At 42.3% G+C, this 17,462-nt stretch overlaps 1 protein-coding gene across 1 annotated transcript in view; it reads left to right on the forward strand.

Annotated features, from left to right (window-relative positions):
* The window catches only part of LOC126153857 (uncharacterized), a 1,728,205-nt gene that overhangs the window by 1,608,063 nt on the left and 102,680 nt on the right, over positions 1-17,462 (forward strand). Inside the window, exons 45-46 of the mRNA XM_049916098.1 lie at positions 11,150-11,303; positions 14,323-14,457. Of these exons, the coding sequence (XP_049772055.1) occupies positions 11,150-11,303; positions 14,323-14,457 (289 nt within the window). The remainder of the gene's footprint in view (positions 1-11,149; positions 11,304-14,322; positions 14,458-17,462) is intronic.

Consider the following 17,462-nt stretch of genomic DNA (forward strand, 5'->3'; position numbering starts at 1 on the left):
TACCATTTCATCATCATTTCCTTTTGGTCCTTTGTCGCACACCCACACAGGGTAGGCTGTGTTATTATGGACTTGGCAATGTGTAGTGTCAGAAGGTGGCCGGATGCCCTTCCTGTCGCCACCCTGCACCGACCCCCCCCCCCCCCCCCCCCGAGACGGAATTAGTGTACCCCAGCTGTCTGCATCTAGTGTAAACCACAAAATAGTACGATCGTTTTCAAATGTCTGCGAGTCGTGTATCTGAGGTGGAACATGGGGAGCAGCCCGGCATTCACCTAGTGGGGTGTGAAAGACCGCCTAAAAACCACATCCAGGCTGGCCGGCACACCGGCCCTCGTCGTTAATCCGCCAGGCGGATTCGATCCGCGGCCAGCACGCCTATCCGAGTCCAGGAAGCAGCGCATTTGCGCTCTCAGCTAACCTGGTGGGCGCACTTAATAATACTATTTATTTACACAAATACCAACGTCACCGATTTCGAACCGGCAGGTTCATTTTGCGACGGCTGTTCAAGTTTATATTACATTTGTTGTTGTTTACATTAGTTGTTAGAAAAACAGCCAACAACTAACGTAAACAAGAACAAATGTAATATAAACCTGAACAGCCGTCTGAAGATGAACCCGTGCTTTCGAAATCGTTAACACTACTATTTGCATAAATAAATACGAGGGCAGTTCAATAAGTAATGCAACACATTTCTTTTCTGAAACAGGGGTTGTTTTATTCAGCATTGAAATACACCAGGTTAATCCCCAATCTTTTAGCTACACAACACTATTTTTCAACGTAATCTCCATTCAATGCTACGGCCTTACGCCACCTTGAAATGAGGGCCTGTATGCCTGCACGGTACCATTCCACTGGTCGATGTCGGAGCCAACGTCGTACTGCATCAATAACTTCTTCATCATCCGCGTAGTGCCTCCCACGGATTGCGTCCTTCATTGGGCCAAACATATGGAAATCCGACGGTGCGAGATCGGAGCTGTAGGGTGCATGAGGAAGAACAGTCCACTGAAATTTTGTGAGCTCCTCTCGGGTGCGAAGACTTGTGTGAGGTCTTGCGTTGTCATGAAGAAGGAGAAGTTCGTTCAGATTTTTGTGCCTACGAACACGCTGAAGTCGTTTCTTCAATTTCTGAAGAGTAGCACAATACACTTCAGAGTTGATCGTTTGACCATGGGGAAGGACATCGAACAGAATAACCCCTTCAGCGTCCCAGAAGACTGTAACCATGACTTTACCAGCTGAGGGTATGGCTTTAAACTTTTTCTTGGTAGGGGAGTGGGTGTGGCGCCATTCCATTGATTGCCGTTTTGTTTCAGGTTCGAAGTGATGAACCCATGTTTCATCGCCTGTAACAATCTTTGACAAGAAATTGTCACCCTCAGCCACATACCGAGCAAGCAATTCCGCACAGATGGTTCTCCTTTGCTCTTTATCGTGTTCGGTTAGACAACGAGGGACCCAGCGGGAACAAACCTTTGAATATCCCAACTGGTGAACAATTGTGACAGCACTACCAACAGAGATGTCAAGTTGAGCACTGAGTTGTTTGATGGTGATCCGTCGATCATCTCGAACGAGTGTGTTCGCACGCTCCGCCATTGCAGGAGTCACAGCTGTGCACGGCCGGCCTGCACGCGGGAGATCAGACAGTCTTGCTTGACCTTGCGGACACACGCTTTGCCCAACGACTCACCGTGCTTTTGTCCACTGTCAGATCACCGTAGACATTCTGCAAGCGCCTATGAATATCTGAGATGCCCTGGTTTTCCGCCAAAAGAAACTCGATCACTGCCCGTTGTTTGCAACGCACATCCGTTACAGACGCCATTTTAACAGCTCCGTACAGCGCTGCCACCTGTCGGAAGTCAATGAAACTATACGAGACGAAGCGGGAATGTTTGAAAATATTCCACAAGAAATTTCCGGTTTTTTCAACCAAAATTGGCCGAGAAAAAAAAATGTGTTGCATTACTTATTGAACTGCCCTCGTAGCATTATTAACAGCGGCTGGTTGCTGTTTCCTTCTTTGCAAGAATAAGTTTCTAAAAACCTTTGTTATTGACGCATAGAACTAAACATTTTCTTGGTATGGCACTTAGAACATCCTTAATAGTGCATTTATTTTCTAATTTCTCTTTTTTTTGCACTGATACAGTGAGCCTCATAATCCTGTCTCATCAGAATACCTTCTCATTTTTTGGTAGAAATCAGTTATGTACAGGCATAGATACGTTGTTTTTTCAATCCTCTGACAAATGTCAGATCTGGACTAAGATTGTTTTCCGTTTCCACTTTTTAATTATTCCCTTCGCATATGCAGCGGAGAGGAAATTAGATTTCTTACTTGCATACTGAAGTTCATCCGTTACTTCCAAATACTTGCAGAATAAAACAAATATTTAACTTACAAGCACATTGATTGTTTCTTGAAAGATATTATTGAATGTTCAATGAAACGGGTATCGTATCGACTCCTCTTTCGTTTAAGATAACACCAGTGCGTGTACGTGTCTGCACCTTTGGAGTAGCTTAAGGTGGCTGGCCTACTTCACCGGTATGAGATGAAATTTTCGTCGTTACAGCGGGCGGCCGCTCAGACCAGCTCCCAAGATTTCCGCGGGGACATGTGAATTTGTAGGAAATACCGAACAATTTTGTCTCCTAAATTCGCTCGTATGCCAAGCAGCTTAAAGCAACGCTACCGAGATACCTCACGCGCGGCTTGAATGATGTAATTCAGCAATTCTCTCGTTACAAGTAACTCACAAAAGTTCATTGTGCCTCTTCGTCTAACACTTAACAGCTTTTGATTAGAATTACCTTCAGAGAGCTGCACTTCGTTTTGAACTCCGTTGATTGTTTTTTATTAATTCGACTTCAGATCGAGTCCAGCTACTGTGTAGCTGCCTTCAGTGCAGTTATATTCAAGTCATAATGACTAATCATAAATAAAATCGCACATGGTACCACATTGCCATTAGAAACAGCAATTGTTTGCTATTTCTAATGGGAATGTGGTACCACGTGCGCTTTTATTTACGATGAGTCATCACGACTTGAATATAATTGCACTGAAGACAGCTACACAGATTAAAAATTTACGACCGATGCTGCCCCTCCCCCAATCTCGGATCTCATTAACATGGTCGTAGAACACGCTGTCGCTGATGGAAACGAACCTGAAAAATTTTACTAATTCTTTTAAAAAACTAGCTTCAGTACAAATTTCGTTCTTGTCTTGAAATGCGCGGTTATTTCAAAATAAGTATTTGGGTCTCATTTGTTCGTATTTACAAGGGGTTCCTCGGGGCACAAAAGCTACCACTCGCTTTCTCGATAGCTGATTCATCAATCAGCTCGTTCAACACTTGGTTGAAAGTTCGATTTTTCTTAACAGTATTTCGTAATTTTTTCACTGCCATGACTGAATCGCGGTCTACGCCAATCACCTAACACTACGACCGTGTTTGCATACTCCTACAGCGTAAATCAACTGCCCATAGTTGACATCAAATATAATGACACTAATAAAATTGAAATAAAAAGATAGCGTCCATATTCTTGCAACTTCACAAACGTGCTGAAATACAAGAGTGAACTGGATAAAAACCAGAAATATTTTTTGCAGATTATTTATTGTGCATATGCTGCACAGAGCCGTACCAGTTTCCGGCATAAACTCAAGCTTATCCATACTCAACACAAATTCATCACCATTTACAAAAGGCCTAAATTCTCGTAGAAAAAGAATTGTTTATGAGCCGGCGCAACTAATTTTCCAGGGCGTTACGTATCTCTTCACCAGAACTGGATTCCTTGCAATCTAATTGCCCTTCGAGTGGTTCAGACATAGGGAAATTCCTTTAGTGTATATTCCGGTCTTAATACACCAGATGTGGATACTACTTAAACTTACATCTTGACTTAGAGCAATTGTTGCTCGGATTTCATTGGACAACAGGATACCTGAAGACAATGATGTGCCACTGACAGTTTCAGTAACGACTATTTTTGCTGCTAATGTTCTAGCTATAGGCATTAGTATCGTTCTTAAATCGTGATGGATTATTTATGACAAAATTCACCTGCGAATTTACTTACTAAAAATCACTTAAAATGTGGTAACTTTTTGAAAAAATATTTACAAGATGATTTCGGATGAACGCCCCAAATTAATCTCATTGTTCGCTCTTGTACAGGCATCACTTTCGTTCTGAGTGACGAATTGCCCCACAAAGCTATGCTATAAGACATCAATGAATGGAAATATGCAAAATATGTTAAATGTTGATTTGTTTGTTGGCCAGCAACTAGCAATTATACGTAGAGAAAACGTTTCTGAACTTAATTGAGCAGTTCAGTGACACGCGCCTTCCAGTTCCAGTTTTCGTCAATATATACCACCAAAAATTTGGAGTACTTAAGGAATCCTATTCATGTGCTACATCAATCGTTGGTGTTTTTTTATTTTTATTTACACATCAAGTTCCAGAGGACCAAACTGAGGAGCAAATCTCCAAGGTCATGGAACGTGTCAGTACTTGAAATTACAACACAAAAGTCATAATAGATAAAAATAAAATGTTTATGAACCCAAAAAAAGTCAAGCCATAAGTTTAAGTGAACGCAATCAACAACATAACATAAGATTCAGCTTAACTTTTCAAGGAACTCCTCAACAGGATAGATGGAGTGACCCATGAGCAAATTCTTCAGTTTAGATTTGAAAGCGCGTGGATTACTGCTAAGATTTTTGAATTCTTATGGTGGCTTATTGAAAATGGATGTAGCAGTATACTGTACATCTTTCTGCACAAGAGTTAAGGAAGTCCGATGCAAATGCAGGTTGAATTTCTGCCGAATATTAACTGAGTGAAAGCTGCTTATTCTTGGGAATAAGCTGATGTTGTCAAAATACCCAGACTAGTGAATGGGGGTCGACCAGAGGTTCGCGAACTTACACCAATCATTCCCCAATCCGCCCGTTTCTGAGTGAAAAATATCCTTTTGGAATGGGAAGAATTACCCCAAAATATAATACCATACGACATTAGCAAATGAAAATAACCAAAGTAAACTAATTGTCGTGTCGAGCGATCACTTACTTCAAATACCGTTCGAATAGTAAAAATGGCAGCATTGAGCCTTTGAACAAGCTCCTGAAAGTGGGCTTTCCATGATAGTTTACTATCTATATGAACACCTAGAAATTTGAACTGTTCAGTTTCACTAATCATATGCCCATTCTGTGAAATTAAAACATCGGGTTTTGTTGAATTGTGTGTGAGAAACTGTAAAAACTGAAACTTACTGTGATTTAGCATTAGTTTATTTTCTACAAGCCATGAGCTAATGTCATGAACTGCACGATTTGAAACCGGGCCACTGTTGCACACAACATCCTTTACTATCAAGCTGGTGTCATCAGGAAACAGAAATATTTTAGAGTTACTCATAATACTAGAGAGCATATCATTTACACTCCTGGAAATGGAAAAAAGAACACATTGACACCGGTGTGTCAGACCGACCATACTTGCTCCGGACACTGCGAGAGGGCTGTACAAGCAATGATCACACGCACGGCACAGCGGACACACCAGGAACCGCGGTGTTGGCCGTCGAATGGCGCTAGCTGCGCAGCATTTGTGCACCGCCGCCGTCAGTGTCAGCCAGTTTGCCGTGGCATACGGAGCTCCATCGCAGTCTTTAACACTGGTAGCATGCCGCGACAGCGTGGACGTGAACCGTATGTGCAGTTGACGGACTTTGAGCGAGGGCGTATAGTGGGCATGCGGGAGGCCGGGTGGACGTACCGCCGAATTGCTCAACACGTGGGGCGTGAGGTCTCCACAGTACATCGATGTTGTCGCCAGTGGTCGGCGGAAGGTGCACGTGCCCGTCGACCTGGGACCGGACCGCAGCGACACACGGATGCACGCCAAGACCGTAGGATCCTACGCAGTGCCGTAGGGGACCGCACCGCCACTTCCCAGCAAATTAGGGACACTGTTGCTCCTGGGGTATCGGCGAGGACCATTCGCAACCGTCTCCATGAAGCTGGGCTACGGTCCCGCACACCGTTAGGCCGTCTTCCGCTCACACCCCAACATCGTGCAGCTCGCCTCCAGTGGTGTCGCGACAGGCGTGAATGGAGGGACGAATGGAGACATGTCGTCTTCAGCGATGAGAGTCGCTTCTGCCTTGGTGCCAATGATGGTCGTATGCGTGTTTGGCGCCGAGCAGGTGAGCGCCACAATCAGGACTGCATACGACCGAGGCACACAGGGCCAACACCCGGCATCATGGTGTGGGGAGCGATCTCCTACACTGGCCGTACACCACTGGTGATCGTCGAGGGGACACTGAATAGTGCACGGTACATCCAAACCGTCATCGAACCCATTGTTCTACCATTCCTATACCGGCAAGGGAACTTGCTGTTCCAACAGGACAATGCACGTCCGCATGTATCCCGTGCCACCCAACGTCCTCTAGAAGGTGTAAGTCAACTACCCTGGCCAGCAAGATCTCCGGATCTGTCCCCCATTGAGCATGTTTGGGACTGGATGAAGCATCGTCTCACGCGGTCTGCACGTCCAGCACGAACGCTGGTCCAACTGAGGCGTCAGGTGGAAATGGCATGGCAAACAGTTCCACAGGACTACATCCAGCATCTCTACGATCGTCTCCATGGGAGAATAGCAGCCTGCATTGCTGCGAAAGGTGGATATACACTGTACTAGTGACGACATTGTGCATGCTCTGTTGCCTGTGTCTATGTGCCTGTGGTTCTGTCAGTGTGATCATGTGATGTATCTGACCCCAGGAATGTGTCAATAAAGTTTCCCCCTCCTGGGACAATGAATTCACGGTGTTCTTATTTCAATTTCCAGGAGTGTATATAAATAAGGAACAGGAGTGGCCCCAACACTGATCCCTGGGGCACCCCCAATTTGACTGTACCCTTCTCAGACCTCACATCACTGCCATTCTCAGCACTGTAAATAATGACCTTTTGCTGGCTGTTGTTAAAGTAAGAGGTGAACCAATTGTGAGCTAATCCCCGTATTCTGCTAGTTCTGGAGCAATATTTTGTGATCAACACAATCAAATGCCTTAGTTAAATCAAAAAATATGCCTAGCGTTCGACACCCTTTGTTTAACCCATCCAGTACCTCACAGAAAAAAGAGAATTTAGCATTTTCAGTTGTTAAACGACTTCTAAAGCCGAACTGTATATTTGATAGCAAATTATGTGATATAAAATGATCAGTTACCCTTACGTACTTGCAATAACTTTAGCAAACACTGTGGCATAGAAATAGGTCTAAAATTGTCTACATTATCCCTTTCTCCATTTCTATAAAGCGACTTTACTAGCGAGTACTTTAATCGCTCAGGAAACTGACCATTCCTAAACAAAAAATTACAAATATGACTAAGTACAGGGCTAAAATGTGCAGCACAGTACTTTAATATTCTCTTAGGCACTCCATCATATCCACGACAGTCCTTAGCCTTCAGTGATTGAGTTATTGACTCAATCTCCCACTTGTCTGTATCACAGAGGAGTATTTCAGACATCAATCTCATGAAGTCATTTACCAGAGAGTTATATGATTCCCTGTAGAAACTAATTTTTTTTTAATTCACCAGCGATGTTCAGAGAATGATCGTTAAATACTGTACATATATCTGATGTATCAGTAACAGAAATATTTTCACTGCGAACGGACTTTATATTGTCGACCTTGCGTAACCCAGTCACATTTTTAAGCACCTTACACCTCTGTTTGTAATGGGCTGCTGTAGCTTGATTGTGACTACTTCTAACTTTTTGATATAATTCCCGCTTTTTTCTACATGATATCCTTATCCCACTAGTCAGTCACTCAGGCTGCCTTTTACTGCTAGTGCCCAGTTTAGGTCGTTCTAATGGAAAGCAACTCTCAAAGAGGATGAGAAATGTGTTAAGGAAAGCATTATATTTGTCATCAACGTTATCGGCACTACAAACATCCCGCCACTCTTGTTCCTTGACGAGGTTTAAAAAACTCTGTATTTCCGTTCGATTGACTTCCTACATAGTTTGTAATTGTATGTGACATTTGTTTGAGAACAAAAGCCTTTTAGTGCTAAAATTTGTGCATCATGATCTGAAAGGCCACTCACCTTTTTACTAACAGAATGCCCTTCTAGTAATGAAGAATAAATAAAAAGGTCGTCTATGGTTGTGCTACTGTTCCTCTGCACCCTAGTTGGACAAAACACAATCTGCATCAGATCATATGAATTTAGGAGATCTACCAACATCCTTTTTCTTGCACAATCATATACAAAATTAATATAGAAGTCACCACATATAACTAGTTACTGGTACTTCCTATAAAGCAAATCAAGAATCCTCTCTAGCTTGAGCAGGAATGCTTTGAAGTCAGAATTAGGCGACCTACAAACAACAAAAATTAGAAGTTTAGTTTCACTAAATTCAACTGCCCCTGCACAACATTCAAATATCTGTTCAGTGCAGTGCCATGATACACCTATGTACTGAAACGGAATACTGTTTTTTACGTGCATGGCCACTCTTCCACTCTGATAGGTACTCCTTAAAAAACAGCTAGCTAATCTGTATCCTGGTAAAGGAAGCCTCTTAATTGTCAAATTATTTAAGTGGTGCTCGAATAAACCAATCATTTCAGAGTCAACATCTATAAGCAGTACACTAACTTCATCTCTAATACCTTTTATATTTTGATGAAATATACTGATTCCTTCTCTACTTGGAAACATGACGTCCTGTATGCTCGCATGATACCTCTCTACTGGTCCTCTGAAGGTGATTCCTTAGTTAGAGGGACTTCCTTTAAGCAGGCATATCTGTCAGCTGACTTCAATCTAAAAAAGATGCAGCTCTAACACCAACCACTACAGGAATTTTTCCATGAGTGATCCCACCACCACCCACTACACTGTCACTTATAAGTTATGCCAGCCTTCCCTTTCAATAGCTACTGAGGTGCAGGCCATGCCTAGTGAAACCTGATCTACTGATAGACTCAAATGGCATCATTGCAATGTGACCCATGCCCTTTGCCTTCAGGTCCCTCTCCAGCCCCATGTTAACACACCTAACAGCCACATTTAGATGAGGCCGATCATGATGCTGAAACTTGCACGAAATGCACATTACTGCCACCAATGTGAGTAGCTATCCTTTCCAGGTCACCACCTATATCATATTCCCCGTCCCTATCAAGACTATTCCCTGCTCCACCCACTATCACTACCTGATCCTCCTTCGTAAAATTCCTACGTAACTCCCCTAGGCGTCAGTCACATGAGCCAACCCTGCACTAGGCTTCACAATGCTGGTGACCTGGTAGTCACTCCTAAAACTTCCTGCAACTGCTAGCCAACACCGCTACCATGCGAAATACCTAGCAGCAGAACCTTCTTCTTCCTGTTAGACATTGCAATTGACTTAGGCCTCCTAACTGCTGAGGACTGCTGCATGTTTTCTGCATGTTCCTGGAGGTTCCTCTCCACTCAGCTCAAACAGTTGGTCAAATCTATTGCATATACGCAAAGTACTACTGTCTGACTACCTCTTCCTCCTAGCTGTCTTATGCCAACTGCCAGTTCCCATTCCGCAGCACCCTTCACCGCCCTCGACCTATCTAGTCTCTCCTTTTCGTGTTAAACGCGCCTGAAGGTCACAGTTCTTACGCTCCTGCTCCTCTATCAACTCAATTCTGCTAAGGATTCTGCATTCCCCGGAGAGTATCTCGCTAGAACGCCCACTGGCTTCCCCACTGCATTCCCCCCCCCCCCCCCCCGTGAAAAAAATACTTTCAACAAATCCCACACCATAACCCATTACTCACAGACCTACGACAGAGCCCACATTTCTCACTCATGGTAAAATTTTACAGTTACTGAAAAAAGCTAAACGTCTACATTAGCTAAGTTCAGTTATACCAGTAGAATTATTTCTTGTACAGAATTGAATATAGAGTGTGTTTTTTAATTAAAGGAGATTCCATTTTCAGAAAAGCATTTGAGAATTCTTTGAAAATATAGTTAACAATTTATTTGGCTTCCTTCCCCTTACATGATTAACAGCTTCGTATTCTATTCGGTTATTTTATTATTCAGTTTCTGGTCATAACAGTTTTATTCAGATTTTTCTTTTGATAACAAGGGATATTACATTTCATTTTATGTAAACCATCTGCCGTTTGAAAAAAGTACCAATTCTGCTAAACGTATAATAAATTGAACATCACTCCCATATTTAAGGAATAGGAGTGGACTCAGAAAAATGGCTCTGAGCACTATGGGACTTAACTTCTGAGGTCATCAGTCCCCTAGAACTTAGAACTACTTAAACCTAACTAACCTAAGGACATCACACACATCCATGCCCGAGGGAGGATTCGAACCTGCAACCGTAGCAGTCTCGCGGTTCCAGACTGGAGCGCCTAGAACCGCTCGGCCACTCCGGCCTGCAGGAGTGGACTCAAAACTGAGCCCTGCAGGAATGAACGTCTTCGTGATTTCTCGCTAGACATTGAAATTTATAAATCGTTACTCTATTTAAAGACGCCTAGTCATGTGTTACATTAATTTTTGGAATTATTCTTTTCTTTAAAAAGATAACGGAGAGTCCATTTTCAGAAAAGCAAATGAGAGTTATTTGAAACCTTTATTAATAATTTCTTTGGTTTTTTCTTTCTAAGGAAATTAATTAAAACACTTGTGCCATCTGGAGAAAGTACTAATTCTGCTTAATGCATAATAAGTGGAAGGTCATTCACATATGTAAGGGATAAGAGCGGACTCGAAACTGAACCCTGAGGGAATTTCTTCGTAGCTTCCACTTGTTGAAACTTTTCCTCCTTCTAGCGCTGTTTGCCTTCTTTCAGTTCAACTTTTTTACGTTCCATACGTTAAGTACGACTGAAAACAAATACTTGAAAAGCATCACTTCCACAAAATATAAGGTTATCTGAGAGATTCACACGTGAACACAATGCAAAATGAACACCTTGAGCAAATAATAACAAATGCAAGTTTGCCGTGCAACGCCACCTGTGTGACTGACGTTTGCGGTGGCGGTGGCTGTGTGCAGGATGTGGTACACGGGGCTGTGCTGGGTGGTGCGCGGCCTCAAGCGGCAGATGCAGCTGACGGACCGGCGCATGCTCTGGCTCAAGGAGCAGTACCTGCAGCTCTACTTCGACGAGGGCCTCTGCCAGGGACCCATGACAGCCGACGCCATTCGGGTGAGTTCACGTCTCCGCCCCAACACGGTTACCTTAATCAGTCTCTTAAGCGATTGTTAACCAAGAAATACGTCGCCACCGACGTGGTACGGGTACCAGAAAAATTTTGTTTTTGTTATTTTGGTATGCATTGCGTAGTAACGTAAGCCAAGTATCAACTGAATATGCTGGCGACATAGCACTACTAGCAGGCAGTGAAAATTTATTAAAACCTCATACAGCATGAATAATAAATGTTTCGAAAGGCACGAATCTGCAGATGGATACACACAAAACAATGTGCTTCACATTATCTTATAATCAGGAAAGTAATAATACTCTGCAAAATAATAACACAACTTTCGCAAAGATCAATGTATTTTATTATCACGAGGCTCGCAAAGACCAATGAATTTAATTACCTTGACCTTCTGCTATACTCTGACGAATCCATAAAGACCGAAATTGACTCACGAATTCAAAAGGCTAACAGATGCCACTATGGCAGTATAATTATTGCTAGCATTCATACGCACTATGTTTGTGTTGGTGACTCGACGCACTTTGTTCAAATCAACTGACCAAGGTCATTGACCTAGTGACGTCAACATGCTTATCAGTGACATCATCAGTGACGGACGTCATCAGTGACCTCGGTCACATGATGTTAACAAAGCGCGCCACAGTCACTAATGTAAATAAAGTGCACGTCAGTGATCATTCTAATACTACTTATTTTACCTGATGGCAGTTAACAAAATCAAGCTTCTTCCAAAGAAAATTAAACTACACGTAACCACTGGTGTCCAGAACTGAAGGACGAAAGTAACTTTCGCATGATGTGTCACTACCGAGTAATGTTGCTCGATGAAACTTGGATTATATATGGAAATAATTACTACGTATAGTACAGAACGTAATGAAAAGAAATACTCAATGAAAGGAACATAAATAACACTTTTATTTAAAGATAATAATTACGCTGAACTCAACGCGATTCATGGTTGGTTCCATGGACATTATAAAAGGCGGGACATGGTTCTTTATGAAGAGCGTATTCACCACGGATGACGATTCATGCCCTGAACTATTAGAGCAGCATGTGAATAACAGTGTTGTGATTCCATTTGTCCAGCAGGAAATGAGACTGTCAATAATGAAGTTAAAGAAGAAGAAAGCACCAGGACCTGATAGAATACTAGCAAAGTGTTGCATCAGCTTGTGGACCAAATAGTCTCATACATAACAGCGTTATTAAAAGAATATCTTTTGTTGGATTGAGTGCCCACAATCTGGAAATTATCGAATATCGTTATGCTAAAAGAAGCGTAAGAAAAAGATCCAAGAGAACCGAAAACATATAGGCCGATTTGTTTGGTAAATGCTCTAGACAAAGTACAGGAAAAGCTCCTCTGCCGCCGCCTGATGGACCACAGCCAATTAGTGCGCATGAGCCCCCTGCAGTACGGTTTCAGGAAAGGGAAATCCACCGACGATGCAATAAATCACGCGATGAATTTTGTGAGCATCTTAGAGGACAACTATGTTTTAGGCATAATGATTGATATAGCTGGGGCTTTGATAATTTGTCGTGACCTACCCTATTCAAAAGACTGAAACAGATGGACTGTCCCAGGTGTCTCTGTAATAGTCTACGAGACTATTGCACAGACAGACAGTTGCAATTAGAAAATAATGAAAAACATCACCAAAGGCTGCCCACAAGGCTCTGTTTGTGGTGCAGAATTCATGTATGTTGGCATAGAGCCATTACTAAACCACCTTCAGAGTATAACAAACACTAAAGGCTGCATCGCCTTCGCAGACGATCTGCTAATTAGAGTATCTGCTAAAACAAGGGCTAAATTACAGGAAAACAGGAGGGTAGTTCTTGAAAGACTAAGCACCTGGTGCGTATGTGACAAACTAACGATATCAGGGCACAAAACACTTTTTATGTTACGAAAAGGAACATTATCAAGAATGAGATATCCCTCAAGCGGAATAAATGCTCAACCTGTGAAAAGAAAAGAAGTATTTACGTACCTTGGAATTAACGTCGACGAAAAGCAAAACTTTCATGCACATATAGAAATCATTTGCCACAGAGGCATAAAGATCCTAAATAAAATACCAGTACCATGAATGGAACACACACAACACTGGTGCAACAGTCTACAATATTTATTATTTGTTACACGAAGCGGTTTTCGGTTGTTAAGCCATCATCAGGTACAAAGATAAGTATGTGGTGCAGTGAAATTTTGTTGGATCAAAGATTTTAAACTACTGCATACACAGAGTATCTCCATTTCCAGAGATGAAGTTGTTTGTGTTAGTATAGGAATAAATCAAGCGGGGTTATTTCAGTGTAAATGCATCTAAGATATTTAACTTAGATAAAATATGTGACACATTAACTATAGACAAATTACAACAGTTGTACATGAAAGAACACAATTGAACAATAAGCCTTTGTGACATATTCCAAAGACGTGGCTGAACAAAATAATCTTGTCTTTAATAGATTATAAATTACAAACAGATGATATATAATAGTGATATATCTCAGCTGTTGGTAATTTTCATTAGTTTGAGTTTTTTGAACCCCGCGCTCTGCAAAACACAAGGAATTTGTTTTCTGTCCTTTACCCAACCTTATTTGGAGGTCTTTGTGTCATCTTTAGTGTGTCTCGTGTTATTTCTGTAGAACGCGAAATTTTATAAACCCAAATATAATCGCTAACGCGGAAAACATGTCATCAGGATCTTCCAACTCCAGCAAGACGATTACTTATGGATCACAGATATGTTTTTCATTGATTATAACATTTTGAAACTGAGTAGATGCTTATTTCACTCCCTTACACTGACCAGTGTTTCGACGTAGGACACTGCAGAAAAATTATGGTACATTAAGGGTGCTGGTAACCAAAATCATTTGGTAACCACATGACGAAATATTACGCCTGGTGGTCGGATGTGGCGCGCCCCAGCTGTCACGGCAGAGTGAGAGCGCGAATGTGTTTTGATGTTGCAGGTGTTCGGAGGCCGGGACTGGGCCATGACGGGGGCGGTAGCCGGCATGTCGCCCCCCGACAACGGGACGCTGCGCAGGGGCGCCTCCGCCAAGTTCAAGAAGAAGAAGTCCATCGGCAACATACAGACGCTAAAGGTGAGCCCAGACCACTTGACGTAAACGTCGTGATAACTATGCCGCAAGCTGACGTCGTATTAGGTTACAAGCAGTGGTGTCAAACGAAGGACTACCTCAAAAATGTGCAAGGAGACGAAATTTCCTGATGTAAGTGAATGTCGGACGTAAAATACTACCACTGACCATGCTTTAAAATCGGTAACACGAAACACGTATCCATACAAATTGTAAAAATGAACTATTTCCTATAAACATGGTACACAAATCATTTAGTGTCTGGAGAGAATCATGATGGGGGTAATAACTACTTACCTATCAAAGGGGTGGGGGTGAAAAAGCAATCAAGACCTCGCCCAGGTCGCCAGCGTACTCATACTTTAGTCGTCCATTATTTGAGAATGAGAGCACTTAGAGACTTGCAACGAACTTTGCACATGATTTCTTACCTTTATGAAACTCTATCTCGCTGACGATCCCCACAAAATGATGAATAAAAGTTTATCACTTACTACATTTTCGCTGTTCACAAAACTGCCACATGAAGCATAACGTTTTAGTTTATTACTTCTTTACTAAAAATGCTTTTCACAACATATTTCGCAGACAGTAGGCACATGTAATACTGGACGTACTTGCAGAATTATATCATGGTACAGCACATAGCTCCGGAGATACAACGTTATAAACACTGAGCTGCGTGAAAATGAAACTGCAGGGCGAAATTCGCTATTTATATATATATATAGGTGAAATATGTGTACAAATAAGCGTGAAATAGGATGAGATTTTCACTCTGCAGCGGAGTGTGCGCTGATATGAAACTTCCGAGTCGTGCTTGGGTAGCTCAGTTGGTAGAGCACTTGCCCGCGAAAGGCAAAGGTCCCGAGTTCGAGTCTCGGTCCGGCACAAAGTTTTAATCTGCCAGGAAGTTTCAAGCGTGAAATATATTAAATATGTGTGAAATATATTTGACATGTGCGTATGAGAGCAACGTCACGAGTAAAAAGCTCATCCTAAACACTTAATTCAATCAAATTGTTCACGCATATCGACTACAATCTGGAAAGAAATACTGAAATACTGTGGGAGTAAGAACCACCAGCCTCCTGTTGAGGCTGTGTGTTATAACGTGGAGGCAGAAGAGGGGACGTGGAGATGGACAGAGAACGAGTGGGAAGGAGATACGCACAGACAACCAGATGGACAGAGGTAGTGGAGGGGGAAATAGACAGAGAGAGGAGGAGACAGATAAACGAGAGAAGAGGAAATGGACAGAGCCAGGGGAGAAGGGCATGAGCAGAGATATGGAGGAGGAGGAAGTGAACAGACAGAGGGGAGGAGGAAATGGACAGAGCGAGGAAGAGGAGGGGTTGATCAGAGAAAGGGCAGGAGGAGATGGATACAGAGAGGACGGTGGAGGAGGTGCACAGAGAGAGAGGGGTTGCTGGAGACACCCAGAGAGAGAGAGGGAAGGAGGAGATGGAACAGTAGAAGATTAGAGTAAGTACATAACTGAGCGACGCCAGAAATTCAGCTAGTGATGGTATAAATATGTACCTTCTTGTAGGTTTACAAACGGATTTCAATATCCTTCTCAAATAAAATTAAAATCAGTGTTGTTGTTGTTTTGGTCTTCAAACGGAAGACTGGTTTTATGCAGTTCCCCAAGCTAGTCTATCTTGTGCTTGTTTTATAACCGCTGCATAACTACTTCAGCCTATATCCATTTGAACCTGATTGCAGTATTGGAATCTTGGTCTCCCTCTGCAATCTTTACCCTCCAACTTACTGCCAAAGTGACGATTCCTTGATGTCCCAGGATGTATCCTGTCAACCGAACGCTTGTTTTACTCAGGTTGTGCCGTAAATTTGTTCTTTCCCCAATTATATTCACAACCTACTCATTAGTTATTCGGTCTACCTCTGTAGTAACATATTTTAATCTGTATTAGTAATAAGCTAATACGGGGCACTGTCATCAAGGTTTCTTTCTAACGGCTTCCAAAATTTTAGTGTTCAATATTTCGTACAGTTCTTTTTTTTTTGTCATCAGGTTTGATGACGCCCGCCACGAATTCCTCTCCTGTGTTAACCTCTTCATTTCAGAGTAGCACTTGCAACCTACGTCCTCAATTATTTGCTTGACGTATTCCAATCTCTGTCTTCCTCTACAGTTTTTGCCCTCTACAGCTCCCTCTAGTACCATGGAAGTCATTCCCTGATGTCTTAACAGGTGTCCTGTGATCCTGTCCCTTCTCATTGTCACTGTTTTCCACATATTCCTTTCCTCTCCGATTCTGCGCATACATTCGTCTGTAGCACCACATCTCAAATTCTTCAATTCTGTTCTGTTCCGGTTTTCCCATAGTCCACCTTTCAGTACTATACAATGCTGTGCTTCAAACGTACATTCTCAAAAATTTCTTCCTCAAATTAAGGTCTATGTTTGAAACTAGTAGACTTCTGTTGACCAGGAATGCCCTTTTTGCCAGTGCTAGTCTGCTTTTTATGTCCTCCTTCCTCCGTCCGTCATTGGTTAATTTGCTGCCTAGATAGCAGAATTCCTTAACTTCATCTACTTCGTGACCATCAATCCTGATGTTAAGTTTCTGGTTGTTCTCATTTCTGCTACTTCTCATTACTTTCGTCTTTCTTCGTTTTAGTCTCAATCCAGATTCTGTACTCATTAGACTCTCCATTCCATTCAGTACATCATTTTATTCTCCTTCACTTTCACTCAGGACAGCAGTGTCATCAGTGAATCATATCATTGATATCCTTTCACCTTGGATTTTAGTTCCACTCCTGAATCTTTCTTTTATTTCCATCATTGCTTCTTCGATGTACAGATTGTACAGTAGAGGCGAAAGACTACATCCCTGTCGTACACCCTTTTTAATCCGATTCGTTCTTGGTTGGCCAGTCTTGTTATACCCTCTTAGCTCTTGTTCATATTATATTTTACTCGTCTCTCCCTATTGCTTACCCCTAATTTTCCCAGAATTTCGAACATCTTCCGCAAT

This window comes from Schistocerca cancellata, chromosome 2 (genome assembly GCF_023864275.1).
Source record: "Schistocerca cancellata isolate TAMUIC-IGC-003103 chromosome 2, iqSchCanc2.1, whole genome shotgun sequence".
NCBI classification, from domain to species: Eukaryota; Metazoa; Arthropoda; class Insecta; order Orthoptera; family Acrididae; genus Schistocerca; species Schistocerca cancellata.